The sequence below is a fragment of the Tupaia chinensis genome, unplaced genomic scaffold (assembly GCF_000334495.1).
Source record: "Tupaia chinensis unplaced genomic scaffold, TupChi_1.0 Scaffold000023_1, whole genome shotgun sequence".
Lineage (NCBI taxonomy): Eukaryota > Metazoa > Chordata > Mammalia > Scandentia > Tupaiidae > Tupaia > Tupaia belangeri.
Window position 1 is genome coordinate 4,423,891 of NW_006159453.1, and position 21,204 is coordinate 4,445,094.

The window sequence follows — 21,204 nt, forward strand, 5'->3', positions numbered from 1 at the left end:
CTTGTCCCTGTGCAATTTCCAGGGCCCCAGGGAAGAGCTCTGTGTGGGGTGCAGAGCAGTGCACCCCACACTCCTCTGTGGACAAGGGGCTGAAGTCCCTTCAGGGAGAGAGGCATTGGGTAAGGGTGTCCCCTGCCACCTCCCTTCTGGGTCCTCAGAAGTTTCCTGACAACCCCCTGCCACATTGGAGAAACAGATGGAATTTCAGGTTAAGTCTCACAATTTTAATCCTAAAAAACTTTCTCTTGCTATTTTTGTTATCCTTCGTATTTACTATCGGTAGATACTATGTGTTTTTTTTATAAGGGATAAGTCAGTCTCCTTTATGAACTGTTAGAAATTCCTCCAGTTTAAGTTTGTCCTGCACTGTTTCTAACTGTGTGGTCCAGGAATAACTGCAGTGAGTGACCTGTGGAAGTTCAGACTCAGGAAGAAGGGGCATAACCAGCTGTCACTAGGGATGACTGTCATGGCCAGTAACTTCTGGAAACCGTTGATCATCTGCAGGATGTAATAGGACCCGACCTACTTATTAAATATAGCTAAAGCCTCTTGGCTTAAATACTCCAGTGGCATTAAAAAGCAAAACTAAAAAGAAAACAAGACAACCAACACTTTTCAGCTCATGTCCCCCTGTCTGGTTTGTCAGGGAGTCTTCACAAAGTACCAGGGACTGGGTGGCTTCCCAGAAGCAGAGAGGCCTTTCCTCACAGTTAGAAACTGGACATCCAGGATCAACAGGTGGCCACGGCTGTTCCTCCTGAGACTCTCCTTGTGCCTGGCTGTCTCCCCGGGTCTTTCTCTCTATGTTCTTCTCTCTGTGCCCGTTTGCAGTTTCGTCTCCTCTTCTCATAAGGACATCCATTGCTGTGTATTGGGATCCACTCGCATAACTTAATTTTTTTAACCTTAATCTCTTCAGAACCCCGATTTCCAAATACAGTCACATTCTGAGGTTCTGGGGTCAACATTTAGACATATCAATGTGAGAGGAATGCAGTTCAACCCAGAACACTTCTCCAAACATTTTAATATTAATCCTAAAAATATATTCTCTTCCTCCTACTCTGATCACACAGTAAAAGGCTCACGTCCCCTCCACGCACCAGCGCTGCTCCACTAACCAGTGAAAAAGGAGAGACCTTCCTAGGAAGAGTGTGTCGATGTGTGTGTTTTTAAAGTTTTATTTTATACTTGTCTTATAATAGATGTACATATTAAGGGGTACAGGGTACATTGTAAAATCAATTGACTTGATATTTTTCTACTAAACATTTTTTCTACATTAGGTATTTCTTGATAATTCATATCTTACAGAATATAGTAACACACATGGCTTTGCATGTTCATTGTAGAAATTATACATTAATCCTAGAAATTAAAAAATAATAATTGTTGTTAATAATGTGTTATTAGACTATACAGTTTTGAATTGGGCAAGAATGACTATTTCATGCAAAATATGAATAAGGTGGTTGATGCTTAGGGAACTATCCTTTTTCAAAGTCTCTCAGACAGTAAGTGATTTGACCTACAGGGTTTAAACCCTGGCAGTCTGACTCAAATTCTGAGCTGTGATATCTCAGGGCAGCTCTGGATTTTTCTTGCCTGCCTCATCCTTCAAGGGTCCATAGGTCCTTGCTCCTTTAATTCTCACACCATTTCCAGTAAAGGAACTGTTTCCCTCCAAAGCTAGTCTTTCACTTTCATTTAGAATTCCATTGTCCTTGCCTTCTTCAGACCTTAAAGTTTTCAAAGCAATAATTTTGTAGGCTTTACTATGTACAAAGCACAATGTTAAATCCATTATAAATATTATGAGACATTTAATTTCCCTAATGACCTTATGAGGTAGTTACTTAGTATTTTTATTTCATATTAAAACAAACTGAGGCACAGAGGAATGAAAAGTTTTCAGTTGCTCAAACAACTAGGAAAGTTGGATGTGTATGCTGCTTAGCATGATCTTAGAATAAAGGGACATTTAAAGCTGCTTGGCTCCTCTCTGCCTCTTGATGTCATGAAACACCCCCTTTATTGAGATTTACCAAAATGTGGGGCTCTGTCAGATATAGGCAGAACTGACCATGCCATCACAAAGGGCTGACTTCCGTGTTAGCCTATCAACCGAAATATCCTTTCCTTCCAGTTTGGCAAGTCAGCTATTGAACCCTATTTCTCTCTAGTCACTGCAGAGGTCTTTACATCAGAGCTATTGTGCATGCTTTCTCCCTTTCTCCTATTACGGTCATGCCTCCATCCATCCTGCTCTTGCCCCATCAATTCACAAACACTGTCCTTATCAAGATTGTTGAGTGCCTCCATTTTCCCTCTTCCTCAGAATCATATATAGACCCATTCACCCTCAGCATCTCTAATCTAGCTGAGTGCCATGAGGCAGGAATTTGTTCCATTATATTTACTGTTGGTACTGAGCACATAAGATTAGGCCAACACCTGGCAGGTACCAATCTACATTCGTTGAGTTCATGAAAGATCAAGTTCTCCTAGAAATTCTAATCCTTTTATTGATTGATTCTTCTCATTTCTTTTGCATTCCATTCTTTTCAACTTACCTCCAAAGTGTTGGTGTCCTCAGCCTCCCTCATTAATTGTTTGCTGTTCTCATTCTGTTCATGTTATGCATCAGCTTGGCAAGATTCCTTTAGAGTTCCTGTCCGGATCAGTGAGATAACATGTGGAAGTCATCTGTAGTGGGCTTTTACTTATGAGGCTACATAGTGTTCACTTAGAAGTGTACAAAAAATCAGGAAGTTGTCATGCCCATTTCCAAAACAGGAACATGATGCTTAAGCTCCTTTAATAAGCATTAGAGATGACTTGTACTTGTACTCAAGACTCTTCTGGGTTTGCAGGTCACCATGGCAACTGGACCCAGGATGATGGCCCCCATATGTCTAGTGGAAAACGAGGACAATAGGCTGAAGGTGAATTCAGATGCAATAAATATTCTTGAAAGGACATCTGAGCATGTGGTCATTGTGGCCATTGTAGGGCTGTATCGTACAGGAAAATCATACCTGATGAACCGCCTGGCTGGACAGAACCACGGTGAGTGTTGTCCTGGGGCAGGGACCATTTGCTTGGAACCATTGAAAATGCAAGCTGATCATATCTACTCTACAGTCATTTACAGAAGATCCCTTTGTCTCCCAGTGAAAAAACTTCTAACGTCACCACCAAATTTACAATCTCAATCCCATTTCTCCACAAAACGTCACTTGTTGATCCAGTAATAATCCTCACAATCTTATCAAGTGATTCACTCCTTTAGTTCTCTGTTTCCATTTACTCTTACCAGGTCTGGAGCTTGGTCTCTGCAATAGTTCCCTTTCTTTCTCTCACAACACTTTTGTCCAAATATAGGTTTATTTAAAGTACCACATATATGTAGTTTAAATGTGCTGCTTTTAATAATAAAAGGGAGGTAGGACAGGGAGACAGAAGGATCTCTCTAGATCCTGTAACTCAACGGGGCTGCCAGCCAACGGTTTTATTTAATTTCATAGCAAAATTTTGAGAAATTATATCTTCTTCTCTTTATCCATTTAGTTTGTTCTAAAATGTGAAATATAATTTATACAGAGAAATATATAAAATACATAAAATAAACTTATCATTTTAGAGGTTTTTGCTTTAGGGCATATGTGCACACAGGAGAGAGAGAGACAGACATAATGAGAGGGAAATTGAGAAATCATCAACCAGGGTTGATGGGCACCCTGCAATCCTTTCTTCTCCATTTTCCTCCTGGGATCTTGGGCATGCACGCATACACACCTGATGTGAATTCCAGCCACTGGTTCTGGGACTTGAACTGCGGTCGGCCATGTTGGAATCCAGTGACATAACTGCTACAACATATGCTGCTCCTGATGTAAAATAAATTGAATAAGCATGAAGCACCATGATCAGACAACAGTGCAGCAGTGATGCACAACTCTGCACAGCTCACCCACATGAAGAGGTTCCTGATTTGCATCTGGGAGCCTCCCTGCACATGCTGGACATGCTATGCCCATGACTGAGACTGGCTGAGGCTAGAGGTCAGTCACAGCATAAGGACCCCTTTCAGTCGTGCCAGCTCTCTCTTTTTCTCTTTCTCTTGCTCATGGGAAAAAGAAATGAATAACTTTCTTAAATAGAAGTAGAGGGGCCAACAGGAGGTTAAGGTGTTAGATTTCAAATGCCTAGGTATGAAATTTGAGTCCTGGACCTGGTGGCCTAAAAATCATGCTGAGTGAATATGCATGCCCAACATCTCGAGAGGCAACCGAAAGATACGGAATTGCAGGATGGCCACCCCCCTTGGGGGGTGATTTCTCACTTTCCCTTGCTCCCTGTCTCTCTCTCTCTCTCTTTCTCTCTCTCTGGTGAGCACATGTGCCCTATAGCAAAAACTTAAATACATAAATAAATAAATGATGAACATCAATGTTACGATGGCCAAGGTCGAAATAAAACTTACCAACACCCATAAGTCCAAATCACATCATCTCATAGCCTCACCAATATTTTGATTTCATGACTTTTCTTTATCTCTTGATTTTAAAAAATGGTTTTACAGAGGACAGCAAGTGGCATAGCAGTTGAGGCACTGAACTCCATCACAGTTCAACTCCTGGACCTTATGGCTTCCTTTCTCACTTTCTCTCTCTCAGTCTCTCTCTGGTGAGCATATGTGTCCTATAGCAAATTAAAAAATAATAATAATGAATAAAATTAAATTAATTTTACAAACATGGTTTTACATTCTATGTACACACATCTAAAAGTTAGTATAGTTTGCCTGGTTTTTGAACAGTATGTAAAGGAAATTATATTGTATGTATACTTTGGTGTCTTGGTTCTATTGTTCAGCAAAAAGTTTATAAGATTCACGTAGTTTATTGTATATATTAGTAATTTATTTCTATTTAATACTTTATTTGTAAGTGGGACATTTTATTTTATATTATTATTTTAATTAATAAATAATAATTATACACACTTATGGGGAATAATATAATTTTTCAATACATGAATACAAGGTATATTTATAAAAATTAGGTAATAACATATTTATTATCTCAAATATTTATTATTACTTTGTATTAGGAACATTCAAAATCCTCTCTGCTAGCTATTTTGACATATACAATAAAATCTTGTCAGTTGTATCAAGATATCACAGTTTATTTCTCTATTCCCTTTCATGAACACTGGCATGAGATCCATTTTATCTTTTTCAACCTTGGCTGTTATACTACTTCCATATTATAACGACTTGGCTCTTTCTATACTTCCACCCTGGTGCACATGTACACAGACTTTCCTTTTATAATTTACCTAAAAGCAGAATTCCTGGAACCTAGAATATGTGAGTCTTCAGCTATTCTAGACAGTGTTGAACAACTTATCAAGCTCTGTGTCATTTACATGCTTTTATCAGTAACTGAGAATTCACATCCTAACAGAAATTGGGTAATATTAGATTTTCCTCCACCTTTTTCTCTTACAAAGATTTTTGTTAGATGAACAGAAAGGAGGCAATCTGTGTATTCTATGATATGATTTACTACATCACATTTTTAACAGCTTTATTTAGATATAATTGGTATCTTTGAATTTTTTTTACGTATGTAATGTGCAAAATTTATGAGTTTAGACATGTATCAACTCTCATGAAACTTTGCCACAATCAAGATAATAGACATAGCTATCACCCGGACAAGTTTCCTGCATCCCTGCCTTTATTTATTTATTGTGCTAAGAACGCTTAGCAGGAGACCTATCCTCAGAGCTGTCAGCTGTAGGCGTCCTGTGGGGCAGATCTCCAGAGCATACTCATCTTTGGGGTGACACAGACCTTTTAACTTTTGCTGATTTTGTCACTGCAGAGTTGCATGTTTTTTGTTTCACTACAAATAACACTGGATACTTTCTCATGTACTTACTTGCCTTTTGAATTTCCTGTTTTAAATTTTTTTCCTACCAGATTGTTTTTTTTTGCTGTTACTGATTTTTAGGACGATGTGCCTATGATCGTGTTAGGAATTTGTTTCTAAGGAGCTAATGCGGGTTCTTCTAAGCTGACTTCCCCTGCAGCTCAGAAGCTAAGATTCTGGAGAGGTTGAATTTAAATTCACTAAACTCTCAGGATCCCTGGGCCTGCATCTCCATCTCTCCTCGCTCCCCCTCTCTCTCCCCTTCACTCCCCAACTGACTCTTCCCTTCTCACCCTTTCTCTTTCTCCCTCTCCTCTTTGTGTTCCTCAGTCTCCTGTTGGTTTCTAAATCAAACAATATGCCTTTACCTTTTTTAAGGAGAATTCTTAACCACCATCAGGAAAGCACACTTTTCTTTGCCTAGCCCAAGTAAATTCACGGGCCATGTTTTGAAGGGTTAGGGTTGAGAACCCTGAGAGACAGATACTAGTCATGGAGCTTTAGAAAAATTGTTTTTATTTTCTATTCAAGACAACATCAAGCAGCAATGAAGTGGTGTTCCTCTCCTTTCTAAAGGAGTTTCTGGTCTTAAAATGTCTTAAACACCTGAAGTGGGACCCACAACCCTCATTTCTCATCCGAAGAACAGAAAGAAAAGAGATTCTCTTCCAGTCAGCGTCAGTGAGCGAGATCAGTTCACTGCTTCTTCTCTCTTTGGGGGGACTTATTTTGGTTTTGCTGTGCCTCTCATACCTGGGACTGGTAACCTCCAATCACACCTTGTCTTTCATAATTGGATAACTGGGGTCGGGTTTACTCAGCCAGCAAGCAGATAGAATGTGAAACACTGCAGACTGCCTCAGGTGCTGTACTTTCGCTTTCGGAAAACACTGGGTGTGGGAACTGATGGCCTGAGTCATGCTGGACCATGCTCCTTTAGACATTTCATTACGTTCACTTTTTTTTTTTTTTCTCAAAGAGGCATTGGCACATGGCATGTAGTAAAATTCTTGGCTTGTTGGACAGGTTCTACTATCCATAAGTTTCCAAGAATAGTCCTCCAATCTTCTCAACTGTGAGTTTAAAACTTGGCAAGAAAGGATAATTCTCCCAGGTCTTCTCTATGTTTATATCTCTTATATCCCCCTCTTAAGACAATGAATGCAGAATTCATAATTTGCCTAAAGAAGAGAAAGGGGAGGCAAAAATAAAACGAAAGCTAAAGTATGAGTCCAGGTCCTGGAAGACCACAGGTGTCCCGGAGAAGGGATAATTAAGACTGTTTAATTAACGGAATGTTCATAAGGACATAGGAAAGACAATGTGCCATCCTCGGATGGAGAAGCATTCAGAGACTGGAAATAGAGGAGTGGTAACTCTCATCCTAGACCAGAAGAGGCAAGTAGAGAGTGTTACCAGCACCTGGTAGGACCAGAGCCATTGGGTGGAGCTATAAGAAAGTTGCTGTGTCCTGAGGGAGAGGAACAACCCCCTGAGAGCTGCGGGCCAGCAGGGTGAGAGCTGGGGAGCACATACCTGCCTTCAGTTCACCTGCTGGTCCCACTTCTGAACTCCACCATAAACCAGGAGCCAAGGGAACTCTGATGATGTAGGCAGTGAAGGTCAACATCCGGGGGGAGAGCAGTAACCGGTGAAGGTGATGGGGGTGGGAGGAAAGAGGAGGCAAACAGACAACTGGTAGCAAAATCTAATCTGCTGTGCTGGAAATTAAAGCCCTTTCTCTCAAGATATAAAACCTTGGCATGTTCATTATCTGCTTTCTCTTCTCTAACACTCCCATCAATTACTCTCAGATCTGTCAAATCCTTTCATTTCCCTTTTTACTGTTCCCACTCTAATTGGCCGCCTCACCATATAGATAGACAGTTGCCCTGTAGCAGAGGGTCAGAGCGGCTGACAGAGCACCGTGCCGTGAGTCAGGAGAACTGAGTTAAAGTACAGCCTGTATGTCTAAGCAGCTGCACCAACCACTTAGTTTCTGCATTTCCATTTCATTATATACAAAAGGAGTAATTGGACTGCTTGAGTCTTACTCACCTTTAAAAATCTCAGACTCCTGGGGCCAGCAGGTGGCGCAGTGGTCAAGGTGCTGAACTCACACATGGTAGGCTGCAGTTCGAGTTTCAGAACCAGCAGCTTGAAATATACACTGCGTGTACCTGCTTGTGTGCCCAAAATCCCCAGAGGAGAATGGAGGAGAAGGAATTATGGCATTTCCATCCCCTCCACCTCCCGCACTGGCAGGGGTGGGGTGATTTTTTACTTTCTCTTTCTCCAGTGAGAACATGTACCCTGGGGCAAAAATCTCACTTCAAAACAAAACAAAACAAAAACTCATACTCCTTACTCATTCAGGACATAACATTTTAATAATCCCTGTATCTAATACTCCTGAAATAGTCATGATTTTGTCATCCATCTCACACATTTAACTGATGTTTATGGTCTCACAAATCCAGTCTCTAACTGCATATTCAAGGACTTAAATCACAGATTCCTCCATGCATTTCAAAGCTCAGTTCTTTATTATTATTTTTTTTGAGAGGTTTTTGCTATAGGGCGCGTGCACTCACCAGACAGACAGAGAGAGACAGAGAGACAGAAAGTGAGAAATCATCCCCCCAGGGGGGATGGCCACGCCGCAATCCCTTCTCCTCCATTCTCCTCTCAGGATCTTGGGCACGCACGCACACGCACCCGGTGTGAGTTTAAGCCGCCAGGTTCAGGACTTGAACCATGGTCGACTACATGGGAGTCCAGAGACATAGTCATTATGCTAACTGCTGATCCCAAAGCTCAGTTCTTTTTTGCCAGTGGGCACTTGTTCTCAGCAGAGAGGGAGAGAACCCCTGAGGGGGTGTGATCACACCATAATCCTTTTTCCTCCATTTCTCCAGCCTGTCAAGATTTGAAGTAAACTTACACAGATGCCTGGCATGTTTTTGTTTTTATTTTCAGTCTTTTAAAATTTATTTTTATGTTTTAGGTTTTTTCCATAGGGTGTGTATGCTTGCCAGAGGAATCCAGCTCCATTAATCACAGAACTATGGGGCCAGCCTAAGGCTCAGTTTTTATGACCCCACTGCTGGAAGACCAAGCAGACTGGACCAGAGTGACTGCTCTGTGCTGTCCTCCCCATGTCAGAATCCTCTCCACTTAGATGGCCTTCTCTCAGTGCGGCTCCCAGAGGAGGGCAAGGAGGCACTACCTGAAGATGAAGCAGACACAGGGAGCTCTGTCTCAGCACTTTCTTATTCTGTGTTTGAATGCAAGCTTTTTGCTCCTGAGGGTCATGTAAATCTATACGAGTTGAATTAATTTAATTTTGCAATATGATGAAGTTTGAGCCTATTACGATACGGGGTGAGTAGGAGACCCAAAATGTCTTTTGAGATAGACCTTCCTGTGTGTAAAGATGGGATGGCTGTTCTTGCTGAAATGGGCGCAACCCCCTTCCCCTGCCAGCACTTACATTTCCACAGTCAGCCAGTGTAACCCAGGGGAGCCTGTTACTGAATGCTGCCTTCTCTCTTTTTCCCATGAAGGCTTTCCTCTGGGCTCCACAGTGAGGTCTGAAACCAAGGGCATCTGGATGTGGTGTGTACCCCACCCCTTGAAGCCAAACCACACTCTGGTCCTTCTGGACACTGAGGGCCTGGGCGACATAGAAAAGGTAAGACAGAGAGTCATAAAGAAATCTTTGTTCTTGAGTCTCTGTTTGCCTTTTAATTCACAACTTCACTCCAACTTCTGTGTTCCATCCCTGCTAACTACATACCTGATTATGGGCAATGAAGCTAAGCTCTGTTCCGGTGAACTTAGTTACTTTGTAAGCTCAAATACTTTAGAATATTATAGATAGGACTTCTAATTTTTAATACTTAGGTAAATCATCCTAATTAATAAATACTGATTGAGCAAATGAAATCCAGGACTCTACTGTAGGTAAAGGTTCAGATCCTAGTTGATAAAAGACAAACATTCTACTGTAGGTAAAGGTTCAGATCCTAGTTGGATAAAAGACAAACATACAAGGCGACCAATAAGCACATCCGGATGCAGGTTGTGGGAGCCTAACCCAGTAAGAATGTTAGAAAAATCTTCCTGGAAGAAGTTGAAGCCTGGGGGATTAATGGGAGCAACTGGTTAAATGTGCTGCCCCTTGCACTGGCCTGATACCTTTCCCTCCACAAGTTCACAATTTATCAACTCCAAAGCCCAGCTGTTTTCAACTTATTGCTGTCCTCTCCCAGTTAGTCATTGTCAACTCCTTGCTCTGAACTCGGAGTACTTATTACAGGCTATTTGCATTCCCCACCCTTTGTGTGTGTGTGTTTTGCATTCCTCACCCATTTTTTTTTTTAAACATTGTAACTTTGGTTCCATTTCAGGAGAGATTATTATTTTGGCTGTATTTCTATGCTGACATCTTTACCTGTCATTTCAGAAATCATCCTCTTGAGGTCAGGGACTGTCATCTAGAACACTGTCCAAATGCATGTCTTAGTCAATCACATATTGTTTGTGTCAGTGTAACTCATTATGGAGATAATTTGCAAAAAGATTATGGCTCACTTATTGCCCAGCTGCTACATTCTAGGCAACGTATTAAGTATTTCACACACACACACACACACACAAAGTTCATTGCTTCCTTTAATAACTAAAGGAAGTGAAGCCCTGAGAGAGAGAAATGAAAATGTCAAAAATATGGTTCAAATTTAACATTATCTTCAAATGTTATGTCGTTTGTCCTATTTAACTACATACACAACTAAATTAGAGAATGTGCAATCAAATGAATGAATAAGTAAATAAATGAATAAAAAGTAAACTTAACGGGACCAGAAGATGGTACAGCAGTTACATTGTTTGACTCCCACATGTCTGAGAAACTGGAGTCCCAGACTCAGTGGCTTCAAAATCACACTAGAAGTGTGCATGCCCAAGATCCTGGGAGAATGGAGGAAAAGGGATTGCAGGATGGCCATCCCTCCTGGGAGGTGATTTCTCACTTTCCTTCTCACTGTGTTTCTCTCTCTCCAGCAAGCACACACACCCTCAAAAAAAAAAAAAAAAAAGTAAACGTAAGCCCTTTGCTGTGCCTTGCTTTCTAGGGTGACCCTGAGAATGACTTGTGGGTCTTTGCGCTGGCTGTGCTCCTGAGCAGCACCTTTGTGTACAACAGCATGGGCACCATCAACCACCAGGCCCTGGAGCAGCTGCAGTATCCTCCGAGGAATGGGACCCCTGTCTTATGGAGTTTATAGGAATGACAACTGATGCTATTTCTGTTTGTTGTCTAAGTTGTTATGGTTCGGGGGAGAGGACACAGAAGAGAGAATGTTGTATAATTTGTTTCTAAGGGAGAACTGTGAATTCTGGTGCGGGACCTCTCTCCTTCCTTAACTGCGTTTCTAGCTACGTGACTGAACTCTCAGAACGAATCAGGGCAAAGTCCTCTCCCCAAACTGATGAATTAAAGGACTCTGCCGAGTTTGTGAGTTTCTTTCCAGACTTTATTTGGACCGTAACACTGGAGCTGGAGTTAGATGGACACCCCATCACGGAAGACGAGTACCTGGAGAATGCCTTGAAGCTGATTAAAGGTATCAGAGTGTGGTCTGGGTGGGGTAGGTTCAGAGGGGGTGGAATCAACCAAGTCCTGTCACTCATCACCTCATAGCAAGTCTCATTTGAGACCAAATTGAGGCCCATATAGTGGTGATTGGTGACTGACAGGTGGCCATGATTTTAATTTATTATTATTATTATTTGAGAGGTTTTTGCTATGGGGCATATACACTTGCCAAAGAGGCAGAGAGAGACAGAAGTGAGAAATCCCCCCCCAGGAGGGATGGCCACACTGCAGTCCCTTCTCCTCCATTCTCCTTTCGTGATCTTAGGTACACACACACACATGCACCCGGAGTGAGTTTAAGCCACTGGGTCTGGGACTCGAACTGCCGTCGACTACATGGGAGTCCAGTGACATAGCCATTGTGCCAACTCATGGTACCCATTTTAGTATATTATTAATTGAAAATCTCCAGAATCTGGGATGTAAACCCACCGACAAAATTTATTGCCTGATATGGAATCACATGATTATTATCATTAAAATATATCCTGCTTACCGTTAGCACTATAACTTCCTAAGGCTGAAATTTTTTCATTTTAATGTATTAAGTGTACCTCCTGGTTGATTTGTTTATATTTTTAGAGAGATTTTTGCTATGGGACATGTGCTCTCACTGGAGAGACAGAGAGACAGAAAGCGAGAAATCATCCCCCAGGGGAATGCCCGTGCCGCAATCCCTTCTCCTCCATTCTCCTTCAGGGATCTTGGGCACACACACACATGCATCTGCTGTGAGTTTCATGCCACCAGGTCCGAGACTGAAACTGCGGTCAGCTACATGGGAGTCCAGTGACATAACCTTTACGTCATCTGCTGGTCCCCTGATTTATTTTTAAAAAATAGTTCATTAGATCTGAGGTTGTTGAATACAGAATCATCCAGCAATGAGATGACCTAATTTAAAAATCACATTTCATATAGTTCACTAATGCCTGGGTATCCTGCAAGGAAAGGATTTTATACACTAGTGGTCTGGAAAAAAAAATTAACTTATCTTTCCAGTAAGAGTCACAACAATTCTTAATTTTATTTTTCTTATACTATTACCCTCTTACTTTTGTTTCCCCAAACAACATGTTATCATTTCAATGTTATGAATTTATCACAAATCATGAGAGTGGATAACTGATGATAGCTAAAAGCTGTATCCATTTTTGTTGGTTCAATCATGTATTCATTTTTTGATGAAAATTTTTGCACAACTGATAAGTACACAAGCCTTTTGACAACACTCTATCAAGTCCAATATAACTGATACAGAGAAGTGGTAAGATCTCAAATTATTTTTAGGTGAACTTTATTCTTTGAAGGATTCTGCTAAAAGAAATAAGGTTTATTAATGATGATTTATGATATGCAAAGTTTTTAATTGCGAGATGATGCATGTGTACACCAGAGAGAGATTGAGGTGGCGGGAGAGCAGGGAAGCAACCCCAAATGGGGTGTGGCAATCCCACAATCCCTTCTCCTCCATTTCTCCATGTTGCCAGGATTTTGGACATATGCCTACATGTACTCAGCATGCTTTTCAAACCGGTGGGACTGGAATTCCAACTACAGTCAGCATGTTGGATCTAGGTCCCAACAAGTCTACAGGGTCGACTCAGATAGTGTGTAAATGTTTGCTATTTTAGAAATACTTTACTGTACTGACCTGGGTATTGTGTTTTCATTCTGACATTTTCCCAAGCAGCATCTTGTCCTTGATTCTAACATGTTTTAAATTTTATTTTGTTTTTAGATTTTTGTTATTGAACATGTATACTTGCTGGGAAGAGACAGAGAGACTGTGAGCAAGACAGTGAGAAATCATCTCCCCTGGTGGGGGATGACCATGCCACAGTCCCTTCATCTCCATTCTCCTAGGATTTTTTTGCATGCAAGCACATGTGCCTGGTGTGATTTTCAAGCTGCAAGGTCTAGGACTCAAACTACAGTCAGTCATGTTGGAGTCCAATGCCTTAACCACCATGCCACCTGCTGGCCCTACATTAATTTATTTATGATTCCATGTTTTATTTCTGATATGGGACAGGAATATCAGGGAAGTATTTCTGACAATATAATAACTAGTTGATAATTTTATAAGCACTTACTAATAACACTAAATAGTTAATCCCTATAGCCTTCCTTGATTCTCTGCTCTGGGCAAAAATGGCTTTTTTTTTTTTTTGTACCATGTACAAATTAGGATACAGTTTTTATCCAATTGTGCATGATTGGATAAAAGATGTGTAAGTGCAGGAGACTTCAGTGATCCAAGGATCCTCAGAAATGAAGACCATTTGCCTTGCCTGGAAACTGTTCTCTCAATAGTCACTCATTTTCCAATTCTTCAGGCAAGAATCCCAAAATCGAGAATTCCAACATGACTAGAGAGTGCATCAGGCGTTTCTTTCCAAAACGGAAATGCTTTGTCTTTGATCGGCCAACAAGTGACAGTGAACTCTTACTCCATATCGACCAAGTGTCAGAAGACCAGCTGGATTCTAAGTTCCAGGTGCAATCAGAAAATTTCTGTAACTATATTTTCAACAATGCAAAGACAAAGAACTTGAGAGAGGGAATTATCATCACTGGAAACCGTGAGTCTCTTTGCCTATTTGTGTGTTTACTGAAGCCTACTATATCTTACAGAACATGCACACTAACCATATGAGTACAAACAACAATTAAGGAGATAATATCTGTGTTGTTAGATGAGATTCTATAGTGTAAGTAATGGATATTTTTCTCAGTAAAGGTACACAAAACATAATGTGAATTCACACAAAAGAGAAGATAAATAACAGGCCATGAGTTTCTGCAAGCCACTGAGATTTTGAAATACAAGATGCAATAAAATCTCATATGCACAGCTAGCTTCAGGAACTTGTGACCTATGCAGTAGCATAGCACCCAGTGTCAGGAGTCATTTGCTGAGATTAATGCCCAATATCTCAAAATCTTTTTTAAAAATATTTTATTTATTTATTGCATGAGTGAGTGAGAGAGCTAGCACCTCCAATAGGGCCTACCACTGTAGAAAGCCAGGCCCATCCTCAGGGAGTCCTGGAGCATAAGCAGTGTGTGCCCAGCATAGCCAGGGAGGTTTCGCTGCACCACTGTCCAGCCCCCACTGTCTCAAAATTCTTGATAAGTTTTAAAATAAGGAGACCTGCATTTACATCCAGAACTAGGATCCACAAACTATGTAATTTACTTACCTGGTTAATAATCACTTTTAAATTTTATTTAAATGAAAAGGTATGTTTACAAGAAATCCTTAAACACATTTCTTGTGTTCAGCAATTTAATTGTGTAATGGGATGAATTGGAGAACCATAAAAGTAGGAGTGAAAAGGGACCACAGTGATATTATAAGAAGGAAAATTGATTCACAATAAACAGTAGTGGGAATATTAGAGAGAATAAGGAAAGAAGCAAAAGAAGGAAGAAAAAGAAAAATTCCAAGTAACATAGATTTGTGTGTGTATGCGATTTATAGGATGCTGATCCATAACACTTATAAACACCAAGTGAAAACTCTGTTGATTCCATGAATTTTATGCATCCTTCAGGGCTGGCGACTCTGGTGGTGACCTACGTGGATGCCATCAACAGTGGCGCTGTGCCTTGTTTGGAGAACGCCGTGACAACCCTGGCCCAGCGCGAGAACTCGGCAGCTGTGCAGAAGGCAGCCAACCACTACCGTGAGCAGATGGCCCAGCGACTGAGGCTCCCCACGGACACTCTCCAGGAGCTGCTGGACGTGCACGCAGCCTGTGAGAAGGAAGCCATTGCGGTCTTCATGGAGCTCTCCTTCAAGGATGAAAACCAGCAGTTCCAGAAAGAGCTTGTGGTACTGTGTCTTAGTGTTTTCCCTTACTCACCTTGCCCTTCTGGGATGATGCTTAGAGTCTACCTTTTTGTTGATTGCTTCTTCTCATTCTCACTATAGAAGGAAGCTTCTTTCTTATTAAAGGGCTATCCTTGACTACAGTTCACCTTTTTTTTTTAAAAAAAAAAAAGATGGTCAGTTTATTTATTTTCTATCACTGAATAATAAACTACAGTAAATTTAGCCCTATACATCAGAAGTCCATTTCAAGTGTGAGGGCTCTGTTGGGTCCATCTGAAACAAGGTATCTATGGCTTAGTCCCCATCTGAATGCTCTGAAGACCCTGCCCCATATGTAAGCCAGCAGTAGCTATCAAACTCCTCTCCTCTCTGACTTCCTCTTCTGCCACCAGTGAGAGAAACAACATTTTCTTGTATTTAAGAGTTTATGAGATTTGGTAAAGCCCACTTGAGTAATTTCCATTTCTTAAAGTCAATTTGTTTAATGTAACATTATCTAACCCTTGAGAATAATTCATCATATTACCATGCCCAGGAACTATGGAGGATGTGGAAACCAGGGGTGAAAAACTGGGGGAATACCTTAATTTTGCTTGCCATAGGTATATTCACTAATCATCTGTCTTTCAGTCTGTATTTTACCAGCCCAAATTGACAAAAATCTCTTAGTTCATATTGAGTAAACCCAGTTGCACCGTAATTTATGAATACAAGCAAAAAAATTTAATTTTGTGTCTTCACACACTCAAATCCTCTTTGGGAGAAGAATCAGGGCACCAAGCAGGATGCAGTGCCTAGGGAGCAATATTGTCATGATAGGCTGGATGGCCTGTTCCTGGAGGATGGTGGGAAGAAGGGAGAGAAAAGGGCTTGAAGGCACCAAGATATTGGATGTTCCACTAGCCCTCAGCTCCCAGTAGCTGGGAGCAATTGGGATGGGAGATGGAGGGCTTCCAAGGTGGTGTCCCTTGGGGATAGGGACTGTAACAGCTCAGCAGGGAGTTGCATACTCTCTGTGCAACCATGGTGCAATGAGGGTAGAGCCTCAGGATGCAGAGGCACAGTAGCTAGTGGTCCGAGAGCAAGATGCACTCTGGCAGGGGCTTGGGTTTCAAGATGGCACAGCACAGTAGCAGGTTAGGCCCTATGGTAGTAGGACGCAAAATGGGCTCCTCTGGAGCAGGACAACCCTGTGGTCTCCAAACTGGGCACAGATCTGTGAAGACAGCAGGACTCTCTAGTAGCAAAGAATGCAAGGGACTAGCATGGTAGTGGAGGATGCTGGGGGCCTCCTGCTCATTTCTCCCTAGCATGGGGAATTCACCTCGGTACAGTGCTAATCTCCACTGGAGAGCCAAGGGGCAGAGGTGAGGTGTTCCTTCCCTCCTCTTAAGCAGCAGTCTTTGTGTCTAATACCTCCAGTTGACCATTTTGCTGATGTCCTCTTTTTCTATCTACATGTTTTTTTTTTTTGTTGTTGTTGTTGTTTGTTTGTTTTTGAGAGGTTTTTAGCTATAGGGCGTGCGCGCTCACCAGACACACAGAAAGGGACAGAGAGACAGAAAACGAGAAATCACCCTCCAGGGGGGATGGCCATGCCGCAATCTCTTCTCTTCCATTCTTCTCTCAGGATCTTGGGCACACACGCACATGTGCCCGTTGTGAGTTTAAGTCACCGGGTCCGGGACTTGAACCGCGGTCGACTACATGGGAGTCCAGAGACATAGCCATTATGCTATCTGCTGTTCCCTCTATTTACATGTTTTCATCCAGAGCAACCCATGTTCTTTGAGGCCACTACTTTTGCTACAGTCATATTTTCCATGAGACTTGTTAATAGCTGGACCACTGTTAATTATACTATGGGTGAAGGAACCATGCATTTTGTGTTGCCCAACCCCAACATTTTGCAGATGATAAGGCTGGCCCTAAGGAAGGTAAGGGACAGCCCACAGGTCACAAAGAGAATTGATCAGAATTGGACTATAAGATGCTCCTGGCTCTTGGTCCTTTCCTAGTCCACTTGGCTGTCAGACTGCTTCTTCCAAGAGGGGCAAAGTTGGCCATGCATTCAAACAGCTTCATTCTCTTATATTTTTATATCACCCTGGCAGATCATCATAGAGAAAATGAAGGAAGATTTCTTGCTGCAGAATGAAGAGGCATCTATCAAATATTGCAAGTCTAAGCTTGAGCATCTTTCAGAGCCTATGATGAAAAGCATTTCAGGAGGAAATTTCTCTGTTCCTGGAGGGTATGATCTCTATTTAGAAGCAAAGAAAGAAGTTGAATGTGCCTATAATCAAGTGCCCAACAAAGGAATTAAGGTGAGAAGAATTGGACTGTAGAATGGAATCACAGGGGTATCTGCTCCTTCTGAGGCTGAGAGCACAGAAGCCATTATGGGGAGATATCAGAGCAAAGCTTTATCTCAACATTTTTTAGGTTTTGTGTCTGCAATTACTTTTATCTCTTGAAGACATCACCAAATGATCACCCCATTTCTTCCCAAAATGAGGGTATATTATTGAGAATCCTGGGTGAAAAACATTTCTTTGTTTTACTGAATGATACGAATTTTTTTTCTTTTGTGAGAGAAATAGAGGGAGAGAAAGATGAAGAGGGAAAATGAAAGATAATTAGGTAGGTATTTTTGATAGTCTTGCTATATAATGGCTCTCCTGTCCCTGCCTGCCTATTAGCTAGAATTACAGGAACATAACGTCATTCATGCAGTTCACATTGGCCCGGTAAGCAAAGTCACCCTTCCCCTTCTGTGAGACTTCCAACCTTCTGAGTGGTGATACATTGTGCCATCATGGCTGGGCCCACAATGTGAGTGCCTTTGAGTTAAGAACAGGAATACAAAAATTAAAGACACACCTTTAGTCTTAATGCCGATGACCATAGATAGATACAGACAAATGATTAGCTAATTATATTCAGTGTATTAGGTATTTTCATACAGAAATGAACAGATAGTAAAAATAAAGATTATAATGATGGTAATAATAATGATAAGAGGGGATAGGTTTTAATGATATTATTTAGGTTTGGTAAGGCCAATAGTTCAGGAGATGCATGCCATGGAAAAGATTGTCAAACTCACAGACCCCAAGTGTAGGGAGCACAATACACCTCGGGTACCCCCTGGGGAAGTAGTAGGGTTGATCAGGAGGGGGTGGGCCCTGGGGGAAATTATGGGCAGGAGGCTTTATTTGGTTTCTGCAAGAGGGACTCTGCAAAGCCTAGTGAACAGGGTGAAGATTGGCTAGTTCGAATAAATTCAGTGAGCTCTGAGCTGTGCTAGTTTTCTGGTACCTGATCCTGGGGTAAATAGATAGTGTCCCAGGTTATAAAAGCCACATGAAGGAAGTGGTTGAGGGTATATGTTATGGACTGCTTGGTTTGAATATGAAAGGTGACTCACATGCAAGTTGTTTGTCATCTCTAGGCATTAGCTGATCTTGGTGAGGCAGTCTCTCTGAGCAACACCTTAGGATGTCAATGTATTATAGAAAATAAAAGGCATGGGTACACATGATACATACAGGGCATTTACTTCCTCAATCAAGGATGGAATTTGGTACTTTTTTTGGACAATCAGTTTAATCCTCAGAAAATATGAATTAGGTACTACTATTGTCCATACCATAGAGGTGAAAAATGCAGTACCCAGAGAAGTTAACAAGTTGCCCCAGGTCACATAGCCCACAAGAGGTAGAGCTGATAGATAGCACAACTTGGATGGCTTGGCAGCTATTTCCAACTGGAAGTCAACTTCGAAACACATCCAAAAATATGAAATAGAAAGCCCTAGATGAACTATTCAAAAGATGTTACCCTAATGAAGAAAGGATACAAGAGGCTCCAAGTAGAAGAAAAAGGAACAAAACAAACAAACAAACACAAAAATCCACTATTCAAACATAAGGAACCAAGGTAGGTGTTATATTTTTAGAACTGCATATAAATCTGGTTGACTGTAATCTGGGAGCTAGAGAAGGTTTCAATGGGAAATTGGAGGTAGGAAGGAGCTGCTATGAAAGGTTTTTATGTCCAACAAAGAGTTTGGAATCATGGCCACAGGTGAAAATGAAGCACTGATCCCATGCAGGATTTACAATTTGCAAGGTCAGTTTTCAGATATTGTAGAACAATGATTTCCCCAGGAAGGAATTAGAACTTTAAGGCCTGACATTTCTCTGCTCCTTGCCGGTTCCTTAGGCAAAGGATATACTCCAGGAATTCCTGCAGTCGCTGGCACCAATGGAAGACTCCATCCTGCAGTCAGACATAGCCCTAACTGCTGGAGAGAAGGTCATAGCAGGTACAGGACAGAGTTTGAGTCACCCAGGATGGGTAGGTTCCTGCAATACCCTATGGGAAATTTTACAGAAAAACCTCCCTCTCCTTCTGAAGAGTACATACTCTGCCACAATTATGAGGACAGCTGTGGTTGTCCATCAACTAGTCGGAGAGATGCCTTTCTAATAACATCGTAGAACAAGCCCTTGATAGTGGGATGTCCAGGAGAATTCAGAGTCCCCGTCCACTTTTTCTATTTAGAGAGATTTTTGCCATGAGTTTAAGCTGCTGGGTCTGGGACTTGAACTGTAGTCAACTATGTGGGAGTCCAATGATGTAAACATTATGCTGTCTGTTAGTTCTGCTCCCATTCACTCATCAAAGTCTGTTTGTCCCTGAGTCAAGAGGGTGGAACTTAGGCCTGGATGTTGTTTTCTTCCCTCTCTAAAACATGTGTGGAACAGCGGAGCGGGCCAAGAAGGAGGCCGCTGAGAAGGAACAGGAGCTGCTAAGACAGAAACAGAAAGAGCAGGAGCAAAGATTGGAGGCTCAAGAGAGAAGCCACCAGGAACACGTACACCAGCTGAAGGAGAAGCTGGAGAGGGAGAAAGAAGACTTCCTGAGAGAGCAGGACAGGGTGCTGGAACACAAGATGCGGGTAAGTCTGGACAGGGCCCAGGCAGCGCCTGATGGACATTGTATTAATTATTTTGGAAGGGAAGAGCCCAGATTTGAGCATGCTTAAGATTCTGAAGGGAAAACCAAAATATTTGCATTTCACTGAAAACTCAGATACTTTTGGAACCTGTTGAAGCCTGTAAATGTACAAGACCTCAGAACCTTCTCCAATGTTAGACCTTGGACAGAACAAATGGCGTCCCCCTGCATGCTGGGCTGCTGTCATGATCAGAGGATGGCCCTGCTATGCCCTCATTAAATAGACCTTCTTCCAACTAGCCCTTTAGTTCTTGGCACAACCATCAAAGGGACCTGAAATACAGCCATCTGGTCTGAAAGCATCTGATTTAGCTGAGCAGATATGAAATAAAGGAAGCTGGAAACTCTAAATGTGCTCCTTTGGTTTCCATATCTGCCTGAAATATCCTATACAACTAGAGTGAAATAGATTCTTGTCCTAACCTGCAGCTTGATTACCTGTATTCACACAGCGTCAGCAGGTCCCATTGTTTGTGAGATAATCTTGGCTGTGGTACCTCAGCGAAACCCAGAATTAAGGAGAATTCAGTCTGCATTCCTTCCCATAGGGCACTTGTTGCCATGAAACAAAACTCTCACCCCTAGTGAGATGGTACCAAGGAATCTCCCAAAGGTGTATACCATGGCTATTCCCACAATTCAGGTCCAAACTGGGAATACTGAAAAACTCTCAAAGAGCGAACTAAAACGGTGGAGAAACAGACTCAGGTGTTTAACTGCCACAGCTG

The 21,204-nt window shown here is 41.7% G+C and overlaps 1 protein-coding gene across 4 annotated transcripts in view; it reads left to right on the forward strand.

The window, feature by feature from the left end:
- LOC102501296 (guanylate-binding protein 4) overlaps positions 1-21,204 on the forward strand; it is an 80,951-nt gene that overhangs the window by 458 nt on the left and 59,289 nt on the right. For 2 of the 4 annotated variants that reach the window (XM_027770566.1, XM_027770575.1), the window contains exons 2-3: positions 2,877-3,072; positions 9,515-9,642. In XM_027770566.1, the coding sequence (XP_027626367.1) occupies positions 2,883-3,072; positions 9,515-9,642 (318 nt within the window). In that variant the 5' untranslated portion in view covers positions 2,877-2,882. Of the gene's footprint in view, positions 1-2,876; positions 3,073-9,013; positions 9,333-9,514; positions 9,643-11,086; positions 11,197-11,390; positions 11,579-13,949; positions 14,196-15,170; positions 15,452-17,565; positions 17,779-19,678; positions 19,782-20,223; positions 20,418-21,204 lie in introns of those variants that run through there. The other 2 variants (XM_027770564.1, XM_027770573.1) reach the window with 2 other exon arrangements.